Below are 21,750 nucleotides of genomic sequence, written 5' to 3'. Positions count from 1 at the left end.
TGTATATACTAAAATATAAACATAACCTAAATATTTATACATACTATATATAAGTACACATTTATCTTTATATATACCCATAAACAGTATTGAGCATTTTTGCATGTCTTTAAACCTTATATAAATGGTACACTTGATGAATTCTATAACTTGCTTTCTCCAGACATTATTTCTGAGATGTATTCATGATAAAAAAGCCCTAGTTGGTTTCATAGCTGTAAAATATTCTACTGTATGACTATGTCACAATTTATCCTTTCTCCTGAGGACGGACAATTAGGTTATACATTAGAGTAGGCTAACAAAGAGGCCCAAGAATGTAGGTCTCAAACTCACAGACATTTATTTCTTGCTCATATAGTAGTCTGATAGATGTTCCTGGTTGGCAAGCAGCCCTTCATGGGATGATTGAGGGAGTCAGCCACCCTCCATTTTGTGCTCTACCGTCTCCTAGAGCCCCAGCATCACCTACACCTAACCCAAGGAAGGGGAAAGCATGAAGCTTCACTCACTCAAAGTTCTAGCCTGGAAGTGACACAAATCACTTCCGCTCACATCCCACTGGAGAGAAGTTAGTTGGCTACTCCTTCCATACAGGAGAAGGAGAGTAAAGGGCTGGGAAATGTAGTCTAGCCATTTGTTTTATATAACCCTGTAACTTTACAAGTTGAGAGCAGATTTTGGTGGACAGCTAGTAGTCTTCCCTACACATTGTTCCCAGTTATCTATTACAAACTATACTGCAATAATCATTCTTGCTTGTGTCTCCTGGTACACCTGGACAAGAGGAGTTTCTCTGTCTATACCTAGGAGTGAAACAGCTGAGTCTTAGGGCATATCTTTAACTTTACTATATAACGCCAAATTGTTTTCAAAGTGATTGTACTGATTCGCATTCCAAACCATGCATGAGAGTTCACTGCTCCAAAACCTAGCTATATCTGATATTGTCAAACTTAATTTTATGTTATTCTAATGAATTTTTCAAATAAAAGTTAAAAACTCAAATAGTATGATCAGGATAATCTATACTGAGTCCTGCTGCTCTCTGGCCTCAAGAAGAAAGGAAAAAAAGGTGCCCTGGCTGGTGTGGCTCAGTTGGTTGAGTGTTTTCCAGTGCACCAAAGAGTCATGGGTTCAATACCCAATCAGGGCACATACCCAAGATGCATGTTCAATCCCGGTCCAGGCACATACAGGAGGCAACTGATCAATGTTTCTCTTTTCCCCTCCCTTCCTCTCTCTCTCTCTCTCTAAAATCAACTTTTTAAAAGAAGAAGAAGGAATAAAGGCATGCCTGTAAAGGCCCTGTATGAGACTGGGCAAGTTTCCTATACTTAATTCTCTTTAATATCAAATTATTCAGTTTAGCCAGCAGAATTTTGGGTCTAAAGAACAACTGAGACAACTGCATTTGGTACTTATTTCAAACTCATTCCCATCTCTAGCCATCTTCTTGCCCCCATACACTGTATCAGCAAGAGTCAAGTAGCAGGTCAGAGTCAATGAACAACTGGAAACATCACTCTAACTCAGAGTCATTTATTTCTTTTGTCATTGCCAAACATTTCCCAAGTCTTACTCACCAGAAATTAATATAGCTTCTTCATTTCTCCTCCCTGACAATCCTCATCTACTGAAAGTACACAACTGCAAATGAAAATGTAGAGTGGATATACCATGTCCTTCACTTGTTTCAAAACAATTATCTAACAGCCCAGTAGACATTATCAGGTAGGCATGAGGTACAGAAAAAGAATTTTTCTTTCTAACTCCAGCAAAAGGCTCAGGATTAAAGACGACAGAACACATATTAAAGAGGAGAGTCAGTCCCAGACAACTCAGACAGAGGTTGGTAGAGGGAGGGATCAGGACCCAGTGGGGTGCAGCCTAACAAGTGAGGTCAAGTCCAGAAGAGAAGGGACGAGTGCCTTGGCTACCAATCTTAGTGCCATTACCAGGAACACTAGGATTCTATGTCAAAAAATCAGGAGCAATCAATCTGGTATTTCTCAGTCCTCAGAACTAAAGAGGCAAAACAAACTTCAGGATGACATTGATTGTAACAACAGATGAGGCCGCCAGCCCCAGAAAGTTGAGGCAGTATTTATTTATTGCTTCTCCTACTTTCTTCTTTCCAGTCATTTTAATATTTGGGACACACTACTCCTAAGGCTGCTTTTCATGCCTGTGGGTCTAGTCAGTCACTGCTACTTAGGACAAAGCATTTCCCAGTTGAATTAGTGTAGGGAAGTTCTAGCTTTTTCACCCTAAGTCCATTTTCTTTCTTTCAATCCTAAAACCACACTGAGAGAACAGACAGCCTCCATAAAGTTTGTTTCCCAAAGAGACAGGGTAACTTATTACATGAGTGACAACATTTCTAGCTTCTAGGCTTGTTATAGCACAAATACAAAATGATTGATCAGTATGGTTTTAAAAAGTTAATTTGGAATTGTTATATAAGCTTGATGATGGAGACTAATAAATCAGTGGAGCTTCCAAGAACATTCTACACCCCAAGAAGGAAAGGACAACCAGTTTTCTTAGTCTTGTACAGGGCAAGAGAGGCCTATAGTTGGCCTTAAGAGGGAGCTCTTTGGGCAAGATAAGAGAAAAACAATAGACTCCAATGAGGAAAACCTACCCAAAAGGGTTGGGGGACAGGGGTTGTCAAAATGAATAAGTAGGGAAAACAGTGAAATTTATACAGGAGGAAAGAGCTAAGAAAGTCAGAGCTTTACACAAACAGCTGAAAGAGTACATTTCTCTTCACTCAGCCCCATGACTCAGTCCTCCCAGCACAGGTCCCCATGACAACAATATCACATCCACTCTCCTAGGAGCGCTTTCACACTGACTGCCTATTTCCTTCCTCGTTTATGATTAGCCCTCGGGGGCTTTGCTTTCTGGAACTGCGCTGGCACCGGCTCCTGCTCTGGTTCTTTACAGGAGGTCGACACCAGCAGTTCCTCCTTGCTCCTCCTCTGATCTTTCCCTACTCTAAGACTCAGCTCTGCCGACTCAGGGAGCTCCATGCCAGCCTGCTGCCGCCTTCTCAGAGACCTTCTGCTCCTGTGCTGCTGCCTCCGCTTTTCTTCTTCTTGCTGCCGCTGCTTTATCTTCATCAGCTTTTCAAAGCTTTTGGTTGTTGCTGGGTTTACAACAAACCAATCCTACAAAGGCAAAATAGAAACACTATCCAGTCAAAACACAGTGGAAAACATAAAGAGGTGTGAGAAAAATTTTTAAAGGCATGGTTAGGGCAGAACAAAGAATTTTTTTTTTTTTTTTTGAAAATTTACAAACCTTCAGAAAAGTTATTAGTTTAATGAATACCTAGATTTACCATTGTTCATCTCTCTCCTTCCCTTTTCCTTCCTTCCTTCTTTTTGCTGAACCATTTGCAAGTTAGTTGCAGACATCATGCTACTTCATCCCTAAATACATCAGCATGTACCTGCCTAAGAACAAGGGTGTTCTTCTGCATAATTACAGTGATCACATTTCAAAATAGTTACATGGACACATTACTACTTAATATAGTCAATATTCAAATTTCCCCATTTGTCTCAATAATGTCCTTTGAACTTGTTTCTATGCAGTATTTTAAACAGCATTAAAAATAGGTTGCTCAAAGATGCAAGAATACTAGAAAACAGAAGTACAGAGATTGCTGTGAAATAAGAATTCCAAAGGTGTAAATTCAGCCTGGTTCCCAAATGCCTGATTTAACTGGATTGAACTCCGATGTCTCTGGTAACCACTCTACTTTCCTTGATAGTCCTAGCCCATAAAAAGAGACACAAAACCCACCTCTCCTGTGGTGTATGTACAGGACTCACAGGGTTAGAAAAACACTGTGGGAAAGCAGGATCCTCACCTCGGCATGGACAGAGTTGATGTGATACTTGACACCACTCTCTGACACAAATTCTTTCTGACATAGAAGACACTTGTATTTTCCAGCCACAAAGTTTCCCTATTTTAAAGAAAAGAGAATTATTGGCAAATTCAGGAACACATGCCTGGGCCATGTGTAGGGATTGTTATTGATGAAAAGCAAAGGTCAGAAGGAAGAAAATCCAAAACAACAATATATTTAGGAAAAACAGCTCGGGCAGACTATCACTACTATAAATCTATCCTAATGCAATTCTACACCAAACCCTCCCACCCCCTTCAATACAACCCAAAATCCTCCTACTTTGATTATGTGGCATGTCACATTTTTCTATCTTCCCTTGTTTCTTTCACTTCACTTCCAGGTTCTCTTGGTTCCTCCCCCAAAATGATCAAACTTCTGAACTTCACTGTAGGCACCAAAGTACAATTCTTCCCACTATAATCCACTGCTGCAAAGAGCGCCTTGGAAATCCAGAATTAGAAGAGTACCATCCATAATACAAAGTTTAAGGACTCGGAAACTAAGATCAAGATGACCAACTCTTAAGCATTCCTGGACAGATCTGGTCTGGATGCCTATAACCCTCTTGTTGCCTTTAACTGAGACTTATCTCCCCTCCTGAAGCTTTGGGTTTCCATGGGGCTCATTTTGTGTGAAGAGATACTTCTAAAAGGGATTGGAAAATGGCAACAATCCCTATGGCTGGTGGGTTGTAGGGCACCCAGGTCAACATGGAAAAGATTCAGTGAGGTGAATGGCTATTAGCCTGACACCCAGGGATCCCACCTCCCATCTCCAGAGGCTGGTATAGTTCAGATGGGTTTAGAGGATCTTCACTAATCCAGATAAGTGCATATAAGCTGACACTAGAAAATTTAAGGCCCAATAAGACAAGGCAGGTCCAATGTGGGAGAAGCTCGGGTAGAAGAAGTTAAGTCCCTGGTAGGGATTCCGAACTAATATAGTTTTCTCCAAATTCTTTAATTGATATGATACTTATGGCTATGTTGGCCTTTTCTGTACCTTGGACATACCCTGGCATCCCACCCAATAACACATCAAGATTCTTTGGGACATAAAAAACTAAACCAGCCTCTGAAGATAACAGAAAACAGGACAGTTAGCTGTTCACCTATACTGAATTCTCTTCTACGTCAGACTATTTCAGAAGTCATGTTAAGATAAATGGTTCAGAAAGTTACAAACCAAAGTACAAGAGCCCAGGTGAGCTTTAAGGCCAGATACACTACTGTAGACAGCCTCACAACCCTGAAAAAAAGAAAAAATAACATGAAGTCTAATCAAAAGAGCATCCTTCTCTTAGCAATCTGGGTGTTGACACTGACCAACTCTACATTTGGAGAAAAAAGTCCAATAAATTTTACCACAACCAAACAGGGAAAGAATTCACATGCAAGCCACAAAAACAAGAAAGGGAACCAACAAAAGGTAAAAGAAAAAGAGGTAAACAAGTTGCTTACAAAAGCTTAACATATTCCCTTCCCTGGTACTTAAAGAAGCACAGAAAATTACATGGTTAGATTTTTTTTTAATTTGCTTTCTATCTCCTATTTCCGTATATCTACTCCGCCACAAAGTAGTGCCCATACAGCCAGGTTCAAGGTGGCTGGAAACACTGCCACTCTTCCCGTAAAGAGGTAGAGTCTGTGTACCCTCTCCTTGAATCTGGGTCAGCTCTGTGATTCCTTTGAACCAACAGAATGCCAAGGAAAGATGCTGAACAAATTCTAAAACTAGGCCTTAAGAGATCTTCAGCCTCTGCTTTCATGTTCTTGGGATACTCTCTGAAATCTCAATCACCATGTACCCTGCTGGTAATCTAACTACCTGCTGGAGAGAGGCCAGGGGGAGAGCCAAGCTCCCAGCTCAATTAGCTGTACAGAAGCCATCTTGGACATTCAAGTGGCATCTGAGTTTCCAGCTGAATGCAACCTATGAGTGATCCCAGCTGATGCCATGTACAGCAGGAGAACTATCCTGAGCCCTGACAAAATTATTTACAAAATTGTAAACAAATGAAATAATTGTTGTTGTAGGCCACTAAGGTTCAGGTGCTTTGTCACAAAGGAACAAATAACTGAAATAACGGCAGATGCCTCATAAAGATTTACTGAGTAAATGAATGAGAAAGAACCACCTGGTTAGGACACTGAATGCGATGATACTTCTTAATATCTGACTTCCATTTGTGTAGTACTTCTTGGCTGAAGGTAGGTAGCCCAGGGCGAGTGTATTTTAACTACAAGACAAGAAAGATTTTATTGAAGGAATCCAACTTCCAACACACCCCAAAAGTTTCACACCCAACCCTTCAGGTTATGTAATTCTGGAGTTCCACAAGTATATTTTCATATACCAAAAAAATTGTACTATGTAAGACCCTTTAAAGTTCCTTAAACTGGTAAATATAATCATCTATTGTTTAGTCTTAGAATAGTTTCATTTTTAACAGAAGGCAGGAGACTTTCAGGTATAATACTTCATCTACAGTTAGGGGGGTAAAAAAGCTAGTGGCAAAGCATTATACAGTTAAAATATCTGTTACAAAAAAGAGAGACGGAGATACAAAAATTCACTAAAAATAATATAAGTACATATATACACATATATTCAATAGAAATATATGTAGATGGATAAATGGATAGAAGGCTATAAATCAAATTGTTAATAATAGTGCCCTGGCCTGTATGACTCAGTTGGTTGAGTCACAGGAGCTGATACTGTCAAACTGAAGTTTATGTTATTCTAATGAATCTTTAAAATAAAACTTAAAAACTCAAATAGTATGATCAGGATAGTCTGTACTGAGTCCTGCAAAAAACTAACTTGGGAATTTAGGTGCCTTCTGGGAATAGTTCAAAATTAAGAGGCATAAGGAGCTTCTGAAACATACTGTTTCTCTAGGACCTACATGAATCAAAATACTAGAGCTGGATAAGATATACTCCATCTCTAAGGATAAAGAAGAAAAATATTATTTATCATGTACTCAAGTGCATTTACTTTTCTGTATGTAATAAGCACAGTATCAGACATAATCCTTCAAAATTAACACAAGTTTCTACCTTACCTTCCGATCATCAGGTATCAGGTCCTGAAGAACCTTCCTCTTAGGCCATTCCTTGGCCAGTTCCACAGAGGCCAGTTCCTGCAGGTGATATACAGCTATCTTGGCAGAACGCCTCTGAACTCGGCCCCCACTCTTTGACTCCAGGCTCATCTCTTTTAAGCACTCTGGCTGTCCTGACTCTGGAAAGATCTGCAAAAATGAAGCATAGCCTTTAGAAGCTGAGAACAACTCCTGGCCTATAGCAAGCATGGAAATGAGGTCCCACAACTGCATGAAACTGAATTCTTGAACAATCTTAAAGAGCCCAGAAACAGATTCTCCCCTCAAGCCTCCAGAAAGGCATGGCCCTAATTAAACTCTGATTCCAACCTGGTGAGGCTCTACGCAGGATAGCCAGGTAAACCAACTGTACCTGGACTTCTGGCCTGATGAACTGTGAGATAACATAGTTGTGTTGTTTAAGCCAATAGTTTTGCGGTGATATTTTTTACAGCAGCAACAGAAAATTATACATTGGGTTGGGCAAAAATATCTTAGATACAACAACAAAAGCATTATCCATAAAAGAAAAAAAAGATAAATTGAACTTGATCAAAATAAGAATTCTGCTCTTTGAAGAACAACATAAAAAAATGAAAAGACACTACAGACTGGGCAAAAATATTTGCAAAACATATCTGATAAAGGACTTGTGTCCAGAATATGTAAAAACTCTGAATATGTTCAAAACTTAATGGTAAGACAACAAAAACTCCAATAAAGAAATGAGCAAAGGATTTTAACAGACACTTCACAAATGAAGACACTTCACTAAAGACTAACGTTGCCAATAAGCACATGAAAAGGTGGTCATCAACATCACTAATCATCAGGGAAATGCAAATTTAAACAACAATAAAATACCATTACATACCTATCAAAATGGATTTTTTAAATGAAACTGACAATAGCAAGTGCTGAGAAGGATGCAAAGCAACTGGAATTCTCATCCTTCACTGGTGAGAAGACAAAATGGCACAGCCACATTGGAAAACAGTTTGGCAGTTACTTATAAAGCGAGACATACATTTATCATATCCCATATCCTAGTAATCCCATTCCTAAGTATTTACCCAAGAGAAATTAAAACATTTTCATTCAAAACTTTTAAGTGAATGTTTATAGCATCTTTATTCATAATTGCCCCAAAATGGAAATAACCAAACATTCTTCAACTGGTAAATGGATGAACAAATTGTGAGGCATGCATATAATGGAATCCTAGACAGAAATGAAAAGGAATAAACCTAATGGTGTATGCTAACACATATATGAATCTCAAATGCATTATGCTAAGTGAAAGAAGCCAGACTCAAAAGTTTACATACTACACTATTCCACTTACAAGACATTCTAAAAAAAGCAAAACTATAAAGACTGAAAATAGATCAGTGGTTGCCAGGGGTTGGGAATGGTGAGAAGAACTGATTACAAAGGGAATTAGGAGTATTATCAAATTGTTCTACATCTTGATTATGGTGGTGGTTACATGACTGTAGTAACTGTGAAAACTTTTATAACTATATACCAAAGGGTGAATATTCATTACCATATGTAAATTATATCTTGAAACTTAACTCTAAAGAACATGAGGTCGGGGGAATGTAGAAATGCAATTGGGGGGGGGGAAGGCAGGAGAAAAAAAATTGTAATACAGAAAACTGCTGGACAGAGTCCTGCAAAATTTCTAGCTAAGGGGGAATGCCTTAAGCTTTAAAAATATAATAATGAGTTTACTTCTACCAGACTGTACAATGAACTTTGATTTCTCTAAGCTAAGAATGTTCAAAAGGAAGAACAAGGAAGAGGGAACAAAAGCATTCAAAATTAAACAGAGATACAAGTGAGAACCAAGGATATCTGAGATGTAGCGCTAAGCAGCTACCACAGAATATATCCCCAAACAGGGTCTGGAAAGTAATCAGTACTCACAGGCCCATGCTCTGACCTCAGGTGATACGCAAGTCCAGCCTTCGATCTATATGGCTTTCCACAGTGGTGACACTTCAGGGTCATCTCCTCCAGCTCCGCAGCCCCTTTGCCACATTTTCTGACATGGTACAGATATCCCATGATGCTGGTGAAGCTACTAGAGCAACTCTAAACACAGGAGAGAAACCTAAACTATAGTCTTACATCTTTTGACATGATCTCTAAATTTCTATACAGCCACAAGGTATTCAACCACCACTCCACACAAATAGACCCTCTGATATCACTAGTCCCTCTCCAACATTTCCCATTGGCACAACCCCTCTTGTCCTTGGCTCAACGGCTATTCTGTCTACCACCAAGCATCACATTCAATGTTTAATCAATATTCAATAAACTAGGACTGGGCACCTCTTCTGTGTCAGAGCTTCCCCCCTAGTCTATGATCCAACTCCACCCCAATATCAAATACCCAGCAATATCAAAGTTCCTCAAGGTGAGGTTATAAGGATCCTCTTCATCACACCAAAGAAAGGATGGTAAACAAACCCCTTCAAACAAAAAATAAGGGGAGAAAACTAAATTTCTGAAGCCGAGAAAGAAAACAAAGACCTATTAATGAGTTCAGAAGACCTGGAAAAGCGGAGCCACTCTTATGCGGTAAGATGATACAGAACCAGGTCCAAAGAAAGGAGGAGAAATGGAAGAGAGTAACAGAAAGACGTGGACCTAAGACTCCAGGCAGAAGGAGTGGCTGTCTTTGGGTTCTTACCTCACGCATGCACCTGAGCTTTCCCAGTCTCTTTAGAACTGTTCGGAGCCGTTCCCTCTCACTTGGCTCACCTATTTCATCTCCAGCCTTCAAAATGGGCTAGAAAGCAAGAGAAGCAAACAAGCAGATAATTCATGGAAAAGACAGATACAGAAAAAAAATTATATCATAGAAGAATCAAGGACTACACTAGCACCTAAGCTGATGCCCATGACGTCTAAGTTATCTGACTCCTGGCTCTCTGTCTCCTAGACAGACAAGGCAGTGAATGTAATGGAAATTAGAGTTCTAAGCCTCTACCTCCCAGGCTATGAACCTTTGGGACTAACCTAAACACACAAATACCTACGTATCCACCACAAAGTTTTCATTGTACATAAGTCTTCAATTGAAAGGGTCTTCTTATTCACCCTATAAAGTCCCAGAGCCTTAGCCATCTCCACTGAGTTATATATACTCATCTAAGACAGCCAAACACCACGTAGGCTCATATAGGACAGAAGACACTCTTACCAAACTATTATGATTTGCCATGACGTGATACTTCATCCCTGCCAGTGAACGAAGTTGTTTCCCACAATGATGGCAAGTAAACATTTCCTACAGAGAAAAAATACTGCTCAGTGCCAGACTATTCAACAGAGAAATAGAACATCACAAAGTCCCATTCAAATGCTCTTGTCTGATTCTCCTTTATTTCCCAAACTCAACAATCAGTGAATCTCAAAATCCCACAAGCTCAGTGTCACATCCTCAAGGGCAAAGAAGTAAAAGGCAATTCACTTCTTAAAAAATAGAAAGTACCATTTACTAAGTACCAATATTTGCCAAGTAATGGGGTGAGAACTTAGCATGTTTTCTTTCTTATCCTCTCATAGAGTACGCAAAGTAGTAATTATTTTATCTCTATTTTATAAATGAGGAAACCGAGGCTCAAACATAAAAAGCTAAATGATTCAACTAGTAAGTGGCTGAGTGAAGATTCAAACCCAAGTCTGTCACACTCCAAAGCCTATGTTTTCCCTACGACACAATGGTGCCTCTTCTCCACAGTAATCAGCATATCCAACACAGTGCCAGATGTCTAAAGTTTGGGTAAAAGATCATAATATAAGTCACAAAATGCCACAAAACATCTAACCTGTTTGCAGTTTTCCATGTGTTTCTTTAAGCCCTCTATGGTCTTTCTCCCCACTGCCTGGCAGGTAGGACAGGAGACACTGCCTTTATCCACAATTTCTAAGTACCACTGCTCCTCTAAACTGCCTACAAAGAAGATAAAAGAACATGATATAATCTGTAGTACTGTCCAGAAACAAAAAGCACAATTCTAGAACTTAGGAAAAGTATCACAAAATGGTTTTCCCCTTCCTGGGGAAGAGAGACTCCTGCTGTGTATAACTTCTAGAAATAATTTTTTTCAGACAGTGAGGAGTTTCTGACACTTCTACTCAGTTCCCCATGATAAAAAACATCTAAGAAACATCCAAATCCCAATAGCTTAAAGAACTAGGCAACATATTTTTCCAGCTTTATTGAAGAATGACTGACAACAGGCAACATTTTATAAAGCAGCACATAGTAGCAGGATACTGAGATATGGAAGAGCCAGTATGCTGAATGTTTCCTATGTGCCAGAGACTTTGTTAAATGTTTTATCTCATTTAATTTTCACAATTCTGACTGCCTTTATTATCCCTGTTTAGAGACAGGGAAATTGAAGCTTGCAGAGATTAAATAAATTGAGGCAGATGGGAAAATGAGTGAAAAGCCAAAACTTGGACAAGGGTCTGTCTAACCTTCAAACCCATGCTGTTAGTACCTGCCCTCCTTAAAGAAACGCTTTTCTCCATCATTCCTTTACCAGCAATAACAACCACAATCAGAATGAGAGAACTGGATCCCACAAAGCTTCCAACAGAAAGCATACCTGCTGCATAAGCTGGTGGTTCCTTCCGAATACGACGAGCCTGGGATTTGGGATTAGGCTGAGTTTTAGGCCGTTGCTTCCTCCCTGACGCAAGACAGAAACTTGAAGCCCAACGTATCACCTTAGCTAACCCCTCTCTAGCACCAAAATCTCTTCCCTCCTCTTCTCAACACCCTACACCCCAGTCCCTTAACCAACTCACTCCCTTAAATCATGACAGGAGGAGGGTAAAATAAGGCAGGATGGAGGCCATGCCTTGCCAAAAAATTCCAAGGGCTCAAAAGTACTTTAAGAGCCAAACCATAAGGTCTCTCTCCCTCAAAGAACAAAGCCCAGGCACCCAGGGAAAAAAGAATTGGCAAAGTTACTCCCTTACCATACAGCTTATGCTTCTTCTGAGGAAATTCTCGATAATCTTCATCTTCTTCCTGCCTGGGTTTCCTTTTTCCTTTGGCTGATACTCCACCTGACCCTGAAATACCATACAAAAACAGAAAAAACCTAAGTATGGTATAGAAATGAATATCTGGGCCTGCCCTCAAAATATCACTCACAAGAACATCAAAGGGAATGACCATCAGCAAGCATAGGCCTCACAGAAGTGTTTGTGACACTGTTAGGGACGTTGACATAACTTTTTATTACCTGACTCGACCTCCCCTTTTCTTTTTGTATTGCTCCCCATCACAGGTGATCAATAGTTCCCTATGAATAGTAAGAGCCTTCAGGCAGTGTGCTTTGTTTCATCTTGATTTGAGACTAACACTGAAGCAGACATGTTCAAAATAACGGTCTACTAAGGACCCTTGAGACTATGACCACCAAGAAAATTTTACTCAGAATGATCCTTATACCAGCCCCTCAACCCTCAACTGAAGTTCAAACTAGAACAAGAGGAAAGAAGTTCAAATCATGAAGAGGAAACACTGATATAACCTAAAGGAGTAAGATCAGCAAATTTCACTGTAAAATACAGGGACGAAGCTAACAGTGATAGCCTAACACCTTAAAACAACTCATCACTAACAAGAAGCACATATGTGGTACTTAATACTTGAAGGGCCACTTACAGCAGCTACCTCAAAATATACCTTTAGCGAGTGCTCTGTCTTCGGAATAAGCTACTGAAAATGATACCTTCAACGTGGGGAGCAGCAGCTGGCTTGATCCGTCTCATCTTCATCCAGTAGGTGGACTTTCGGAAGGGTGCTGGAAAATCACTTACTGGTTCACACGACGAGGCAGATGATGAGCCACTTAAGGAATCATCGTGAGGAACAGTATACTGGAAACTGTTGTCCTTTATGGAGCACTTGGTCCTGCTACTGATGTGACACAAAGATATTACACCACAAACGAGAGTGTGGAATAAAGTTCCCATTATTCTATATCATAAGAAGATAACCAACTTGGTTGCCTTTGCAAAAGCAAAGGAGTCTGATGATAAAAACAATTTCGATTGTAATCTTCAAACGATTACAATGGTGAATCTAACACAACACATATAACTGGTATTATACTTGATCATCACCAGAAAGTGTAAGCTGTTCACATAAATGCATACTCTGCAGCCCAATAGGCATTCCTTCCTAGATTCGTCCAAGAAAAGAAAGCATTCTCAGTAGAAGGGGGTTCTGTGGCCAAAAGACCCCCAGATCTGTAACGAGGTATGTCCAGGTCTCCTCATTTCTTAGAGGGACAGTGACAAAGTAATCTCCCTGGGAATAAAGAAGGAAAAGAAGTTTGTAGGTCCTAGTTCGATCCAAGTTCCTTCTCCTTTAGCCTTCTCCCTAAGCCCTAATGCCGGAGCCACCCTATCTTACTTAGGCAATATGGTACTTAGCTCCTATAGCTAAAGGAAGGGTGCTATTTTGTCTAAGTTAAGCTGGCCAGAGAAATCTGGTATACAGTTGGATCCAAATTCCCAAATCCAAAACCAGTCAGTATGTCATTAACAAGCATTACTGAGAAACTACAAAGTATCTTCTAGGTGGGTCAGGATGTGGTAGAGCAACAGGTGCCAAAGTGTGAGGCCACTTTAGATTTATGGTTTAGAAAGGTCACTCTGGATGCTGTATAGAAGGTGATACATAGAGGAAAAGTGAATGAAGGAAGAAGTGGTAGCAGCTTTTGCAATCGTATGGATAAGAAAAGCACCTGAACTAAGGTTTTGTAGTAAAGATAAACTGACAGCCCGGCCAGCTTGGCTCAGCAGTTGAGCATCGACCTATAATACAGGAGATCGCGGTTCGATTCCCAGTCAGGGTACATGCCTGGGTTGTGGGCTCGATCCTCAGTAGGGGGCATGCAGGAGGCAGCTGATCAATGACTCTCTCATCATTGATATTTCTCTCTCTCTCTCCCCCCCTCCCTTCCTCTCTCTGAAATCAATAAAGATATATTAAAAAAAAAAAAAGATAAATTGACAGATTCAAGATAATGCTTTAGAGGTAGAGCTGATAAGAACTACACATAGCCCGGCCGGGCATGGCTCAGCGGTTGAGCGTCAACCTGGGATCCAGGCGATCAGAGTTCGATTCCTGGTCAGGGCACATGCCCGGGTTGTGGGCTCAGTCGATGACTCTCTCATCATTGATGTTTCTATCTCTCTCTCCCTCTCCTTTCCTCTCTCTGAAATCAACAAAGATATATTAAAAAAAAAAAAAAAAAAGAATTACACATAGAAGTTTTAGGAGCAGAGAGTTGGAAGAAATACAGGGGACTATTGTTAAGAAACTATGTAAGTAAAATGTGATAGATGCCTACTATGGAATACTAGGTAGTTGTTAGAAGCAATAAACCATTTCACAAAGAGACATGAACATAACTAAAAAGCATACTATTAAATGAAAAGAGAAACAGAACAAGATCTATAGTACAATGTCAATTCAGTAAATTAAAAACACACACACGTCAATAGCACTGGCTATTTTGTAAGAATTCATAAATACAGGGTAGACAAAAGTAGGTTTACAGTTGTTTGTATGGAAAACAATACAATAATAAATAATAATATAAAAATAAACTTTCACATACTCACAACTGTAAATCTACTTTTGCTCACCCCTGTATTTAAGGGTAAATATCAAACTTGTTAACATAGTTGTCTGTTGGGAAGAAGGGGATGGAAATGGGGATAAGAAAATATAACAGGGACTGATGATGTCAGTATGCTACAAAAAGGGAAGAATGATTTTCAGCTTTCTAAACATGAAGTCCAACATTACAAATTTAATACAAAGAAGTTCTGGTTCTGGCATAGTGGCGTAAGTCCAACACTCCTGATTAGAACAAAAAAACTCTAGACTCTGAAACGTAAACAAAATCAGAGGGATTGTGGAGAAGAGTCAAAAATGGGGGAAGTGACCCACATGGGAGCGTGTTTCCCAGTTTCCCCCCCTCACATGTGGCTTTGCAACTAGGGCAGAACCCACTTGCAGAGCATCACGGGTAGCCTAAATTCCAATAGAATCTACACCTTTCTGGCCAGAGAAATGAGGAAGAGTGATCCCTATAGACTAGAAAGTATATATGTGGGGGGTGGAGGGTGGGGGAGAATCATGAAGAAGAGATAGGGAAAGAAGGGACCCTATAATTTTGTGTATGAATCCACACAAGTCACAGCTTAGCCTGAGCTATGTATGTATGGAGTATATCCAAACCAGCTTTTGTAAAGGCTTTGAAAAGTGAAATAAGATTTGAACAAATGCACAAGTCTCAGACTAACCCATGAGCTGCTAGTGTGAGACAGAACCAAACCAATGTATCAAAAGCTTTGAGAGAGAAAACAAGATTTGAAACACCTAGAAAAAAGTCTCAGACTAACCCATGAGTGATCTGTGTACAAAACAGACCTAAACCATCTCAGCAAAGACTGAAAGAATGGAACTGATATTGAGCCAATGCCCTCAGAAGGCAAAACAGAACTTATGGTCTGAACCTAAACAGGTTACCTGCTAAAATAAAAACATTAACATTTCCCAGAAGATCCTAAAAAGACCCAGAGTCCACATATATAACATTCACAATCTTGAGAATTCCAAAATTACGCAATACACAATCAGGAAAATGTGAACAATTCTCAAAGAAACAGATGATAAAGAGATGAAACCCCTCTAGATGTTGGAACTATCATAGACTTTAAAACAGCTATTATAACTATGCTCCATGAAATAGAACACATTTCAAATGAAGGGAAAGGTAAGAATTATCAGCAAAAAATAGAAACCATAAAAAATAATGAAATGAAATTTTAGAACTGAAAAATACAGTATCTCAAAAACTCACTGGATGGATGGGCTCAGTGATAGAATGGAGATGACAGAGGAGTCTGTGAACTTGGTGACAGATCAATAGAAATGATGATCTAATCTGAATAAGAGAACAAGTTATTGAAAACAGTCAACAGAGCCCCAATATCCTTTGGGTCAATATCTAAAGGTCTAACCTAATTGTAATCCCAGAAGGAAAGAGACTGAGGCAGAAAAATACATTTGAAAAAAATAATGATGGGAAATCCCCCAGGTGTAATGAATTTACAGATTCAAGGAGCTCAATAAACACTCAATGAGATAAACTGAAGAAAAAAAAAAACCTAGAGCTTTCAGCTTGGTGAACACAGGGAGATTTGGGGAGGATGGAGCACTCACAGAGCATGGAACCCCTGCACCCCCTTCTCACATACCTTGCCTTATGCATCTCTTCCATCTACCTATTCCTGAGTTATATTCTTCTATAAAAGACAGTAATTTAGTATTAAAAAAAAAAGATAAAATACACCTAGAGACTTCTTAATGAAACTGTTCAAAGCCAAAGATTAAAAAAAAGTCTAGAAAGCAGCTAGAAAAAATGACATATTACATTCAGGCAACAACAATTCAAATTATCATGGATTTCTCAACAGAAACCATGGAGGACAGAAGGCAGGGCAACATCTTTAAAATCCTGACAGAAAAGATGCTGTGAAAATATCCTTTAGAAATATTTCTTCAGATGAAGAAAAACTAAGAAAATTTGTCAACTGACCTGCTCTATGAGAAATGCTAAAGAAAATTATCCCGGACCTAGTTGGTTTTGCTCAGTGATTAAGAGCATCGGCCCACGGACTGAAGGGTCTCAGGTTCGATTCCGGTCAAGGGCACGTACCTCAGCTGCATTCGGGAGGCAACTAATCAATGTGTCTCTCTCACATCGATGTTTCTCTCTCTCTCTCTCTCTCTCTCTCTCTCTCTCTCTCTCTCTCTCTCTCCCTCCCTCCCTCCCTCCCTCCCTTCCACTCTTTCTGAAAAGCAATGGAAAAAATATCCTCAGGTAAGGATAAAAATAAAAATAAAAAAACAAGGAAAAAAACCCTCTTTATAGCAAAAATTTAACATCATCTGGCTAGGTTCTCAATATATATAAATACAATATATATGACAGCTATAACTTAACGGTCAGGGAGGGGGTTAAAGGAATCTCTATGGTTGTGAGCTTTCTACATTTAAGCAAAGTAGTAGGATGTGAACTCTAAGTAGACTGGAAAGACAGGCATGTATATTGTAATTCCTAGAGCAACCACTACCAAAAGAAAGAGACAAAAATCAAACAGATAAAATAAAATGGGACACTAAATACTCAAAAAAGAAGGTATAGAGGGAAAAGCAGGATACAGAGGACAGGTAATAAATCCAACTATGTCAATAATTATCTTAAATGTTTATGGTCTAAACACTCCAGTTAAAAATCAGACAGACAGGGTGAATAAAAAAGCAATACCCCAGTATATCCCGCTTATAAGATGCACACTTTAAATATAAAGACATACATAGATTAGAAGTAAATGGATGCAAAAATTATACCATGCAATCAGCAAATACAAGAAGGCTGGAGTGGCTATTTTAATATCAGATAAAACAGACTTTAAGACAAAGAGTATTGCTAGAAATAAAAAGAGACTATAACAAATCATCAGGAAGACATAATTACCCATTGTATGTGTCTATAATAGAGGCTCAAAGTACACAAAGCAAAACTGATGGAATTAAAGGACAAAACAAGACTATTCTACTCTTAGCAGAAAATTTTAAGACCTCCTCCTCTCAGCAATTGACAGAACTATACAAAAATTCAGGGAAGTCCTGGACAGGTGACTCAGTTGGTTGGAGCACTGTCCTGTTCACCAAAAGGTTGCAGGTTAGATTCCTGGTCAGGGAACATACCTAGGTTGCGGGTTCGATCCCCAGTAGGGGCGGGTACCAAAGGCAACCAATAGAAAGAGAGAGAGAGAGAAACATCAATGTGAGAGAGAAACATCCACTGGCTACCTCCCATATGCACCCCAACAGGGGATCAAACCTGCAACCCAGGCATATGCCCTGACTGGGAACTGAACCATGACCTCCTGGTTCATAGGTCGACCATCAACCACTGAGCAACGCCAGCCAGGCAATTTTTTATCATTTTTAATGATAAATTTAAAACTTCTGCATTTCAAAAGACACCATTAAGCAAATGAAATGCAAACAACAGACTGGAAGAAAGTAGTAAAGACAAAGGAATTGTATTCAGAATATATATTTTTTAAAATACTACAATTCAATAAGATAAAGAACTTTTTAAAAAAATAAACAAGATATTAACAGATACTTGCCAAAAGAGGACATATGAATGGCCAATAAGCATATGAACATATGTTCTATATCATCATTCATCAAGAAAATGCAAATTAAAAGCACAATAATCCCAGACAACAAAAAGCTAAAGGAGTTCCTCACCACCAAACCAGTATTTCAAGAAATGTTAAAGGGGACTTAAGAAGGAGGAAAAAATAAATAAATAATATAACTAATAAAATGGCAATAATTGCATAACTATCAACAATTACTTCAAATGTAAATGGATTGAATGCTCCAATTAAAAGACAGGGTGGCCCTGGCTGGCTGGCGCTCTGAACAAATCACAGGTTTAATTCCTGATCAAGGGCGTGTACCTGGGTTGGAGGTTCCATCCTCGGCTTCAGTCAGGGCTCAGCTCCAGTCAGGGCTCATGTGGGAGGCAATCCATCTGTCTCTATCACATGACGTTTCTCTCTCTTTCTCCCCCTCTCTCCCTCCCTTCCACTCTCTGGTGATGATTAACAGCAAAAATAAGACATAGGGCGGGTGAATGGATAAGGGAAGAAGACCCTTACATATACTGCCTACAGGAAGCTAACTTCAGATCCAAAGACACACACAGACTGAAAGGAAAGGTATGGAAAAAGATATTTAATGAAAATGGAAACAAACAAAAAAGCTGAGGTAGCAATACTTATACCAGACAAAATAGACTTTAAAACAAAGGCTATAACAAGAGACACAGAAGGACCCAGCAATCCCACTTCTGAGTATTTATGGGAAGAAACCCAAAATACTAATTCTAAAATATATATGAATCCATGCGTTTATTACAGCATTATTTATAATAGCCAAGATATGGAAGCAACCTAAGTGGTGTCCATCAATGGATAAATGGATAAAGAAGAAGTAGTACATAAATATAATGGGATATTACTCAACCATAAAAAAAGAGTGAAATCTTGTCATCTGCAACAACATGAATGGAACCTAGAAGGTATGATAAGTAAAATAAGTCAGACAGAGAAAGACAAATACCATGTGTTTTCACTTATATGTGAAATCTAAAAAACAAAATAAACCAACAAAACAGAAACAAACTCATAGATTCAGAGAACATTTTGATGGTTGCCAGATGGGAGCAGGGTAGGGGAAATGGGTGAAAAAGGGGAAAGGATTAAGAAGTACAAACTGGTAGCCACAAAATAGTCATGGGAATGTGAAGCACAGCATAGGAAATGTCAATAATATTGTAATACTCGGTATGGTGTCACATGGGTACTAGATTTATCAGGGTGATCACTTCATAAGCTATATGTCTAAGCACTATGTTGTACACCTGAAACTAATATAATATTGTATGTCAACTGTAACTGAAAAATAAAAACCTATTTTAAAATAACACAATGAAACACCATTATATACCCATTAAATTAGCTAAAATTAAAGACTTACTCTCATACACTGCTGGCAGAAATGTAACACAATACCACCATTTTGGAAAACAAGCAATGTCTTGTAAAGTTAAACACACTCCTGATATATGACCCAACCATCTTAATGTTAAATACCACCCTAGTAAATAAATACCATCTTAGATATTTATCAAGCTAAACAAAAACATTTTTCCACACAGAGACTTGTACATGAATGTTCATAGCAGCTTTATTGTAATACCCCCAAATTGAAAATAACCCAAATGTTCATCAAGGTAGACGGCTAAGCAAATTATGGTATATTCATAATGGAATTCTATTCAATAAAACTATTTTTCATTCAAAGAACTCATGCAAAAAGACAACATACTTTATAATTTCATTTATATAAAATCCTAGAACATGCAAACCAATGTACAGTGACAGAAAACTGGTCAGTGGTGTCTGGAACATAGCAGTTATTTAGTAAATGTTATTTGAATGAATTAATCCCCTCCAATGAGTACCTAGTTAACAATTTTTTGTATTAATATGGAAAAGCTTAGCACAATCGACATATAAAATAATACACCAGTCTGGAAGTCAAGTAGTTTGACAATACAAGGATTTCTTACAGTCATTTTTATTAGTCCTTCCGATGTTCATCAATGTATCCATGAGTACATAAGCGGAGGGCTACACTGAGTCCTCTGTTCCATTTTTATTATAATTCGTACTTTTTTTTTTCTTTTTTTTTGAAAGCTAAGTTGTTCTCTGGGTTTAGACCCGCACTTGTCCAATCAGGTAGACATTAGCTACAGGTGGCTATTTAAGTGAATTAAAATTAAATACAATTTAAAATTCAGTTTCTAACACTAGCCACATTTCAAGCGCTCAAAAGCCATACGTGGCTGGCAGCTACAGTACTGGACAGTGCGAATACTGAACATTTTCACCATCACAGATCGTTCTCATGGGCCGCCCTGGCGACACAATCAAAAATGGACCTCAGAAAACCTCACTTACTTCTTAGTTCCCACGATCCTCGTGCTCCTCTGCTGCTTAAAGGATGTGGGTCCCGGAGTCTAACAAACGCAAGCACAGAAGTGAATGCAGGGGGCCTCTGGTCCTTGACCACAAAAAGACAATCCCCCTGCGGCCAGAAGAAACGAAGCTCTCCCGGGGCAACTACCTCAAACGGAAGGAGGCAGGACTTTTTTAGGAAAAGCGTGCCGTCCTATCTTCCTACGGCAGGTGACAACACCAGAGCCTTCCTCTTCCCCATTCTTAAAACCCTGTCTGGATAGAGGCTCTAAAGGGAGGAGAAAAGAGAGGACAACGGATATGGGAGGCATTGGATATATAAAAAGAACAGAAACCAATGGCGATCTGGCGACGAACTGAGTCCAAGGAGGTGAGGAACAGGCAGCGGAGAAGTGGGGGGAAAAAAGGGGGCCAGGTAGACCTGACCTAGAAGGGTGGGGCCTGCGATGGGCTCTGATAAAACCAACAGTGAGTTGGGGACAAAAGCGAGGACCGCGTGCCGCGGGCTCGACAGCGCTCCCTCGGAAGCATAACGGTCAAACCGAGAAACTCACGGCGGGTACTGCACCGAGTCTGGAAGACATCACTCCCTCTCCACGCCTAACAAATCCACCCAGGGGCTCCGGCCAGACCAACGCCACTCCGGCTCTCCTCTCCGCTCCCGGATGTGGAGCCTGCGCAGTCCGCGCCGCCCGGCTCGGGTCTGAACGGCCACTTCCGCCTGGCGGCTTCCGAGGGGGCTGCTGCCCGAGTGAGTCACGTGACGAGCCACCCTCCCGGGCCCCTGAGACCCCGCCCCCGGACTGTGCTGTGGGACCCTGGGGACTGGGGGTGGGAGTGGAGCCTCAACCTGGCCTCAGGGCCCCCTCCCCTCTCCTTTAATGTCCACCTTCCGTTCTCCACCCAGCACGACGAGTGGTCTTTCTAGATGCACAAGGAAATCAATCATTGCCCCTTTATTTATCGTAGAGAAACTGCAGCCCCCTCCCCGCCGTCCCAGCCCCCAGGTAGAGAGGCATAAGCC

General features: G+C 39.9%; 1 protein-coding gene across 7 annotated transcripts; it reads right to left on the bottom strand.

Annotated features, from left to right (window-relative positions):
* Nucleotides 1-1,526: 1,526 nt before the first annotated feature.
* On the bottom strand, nucleotides 1,527-21,425 carry ZNF512 (zinc finger protein 512). Of its 7 annotated transcripts, XM_081156075.1 has the most exons (15): nucleotides 21,281-21,393; nucleotides 20,875-20,994; nucleotides 20,709-20,767; nucleotides 12,809-12,996; nucleotides 12,048-12,143; nucleotides 11,672-11,755; nucleotides 10,883-11,007; nucleotides 10,255-10,341; nucleotides 9,742-9,840; nucleotides 8,970-9,137; nucleotides 6,999-7,187; nucleotides 6,066-6,167; nucleotides 5,114-5,176; nucleotides 3,884-3,982; nucleotides 1,527-3,176 (listed from the first exon to the last, which is right to left on the bottom strand). In XM_081156075.1, exons 4-15 carry the CDS (start codon nucleotides 12,852-12,854, stop codon nucleotides 2,865-2,867), a joined length of 1,470 nt encoding a protein of 489 aa, XP_081012201.1. In that variant the 5' UTR covers nucleotides 12,855-12,996; nucleotides 20,709-20,767; nucleotides 20,875-20,994; nucleotides 21,281-21,393; the 3' UTR covers nucleotides 1,527-2,864. The 7 variants fall into 7 exon arrangements, with proteins under 7 accessions (XP_081012201.1, XP_081012203.1, XP_081012197.1 ...); XM_081156077.1 differs by lacking the exon at nucleotides 20,875-20,994 and having other exon boundaries at nucleotides 21,281-21,422; XM_081156071.1 differs by lacking the exon at nucleotides 20,875-20,994 and having other exon boundaries at nucleotides 12,809-12,993; nucleotides 21,281-21,408.
* Between the last annotated feature and the right edge of the window lie 325 nt (nucleotides 21,426-21,750).

This window comes from Miniopterus schreibersii (assembly GCF_964146895.1).
Source record: "Miniopterus schreibersii genome assembly, chromosome: 13".
NCBI classification, from domain to species: Eukaryota; Metazoa; Chordata; class Mammalia; order Chiroptera; family Miniopteridae; genus Miniopterus; species Miniopterus schreibersii.
The sequence above is the reverse complement of the archived record's forward strand: the minus strand, read 5'-3'. Positions and strand labels throughout refer to the sequence as shown.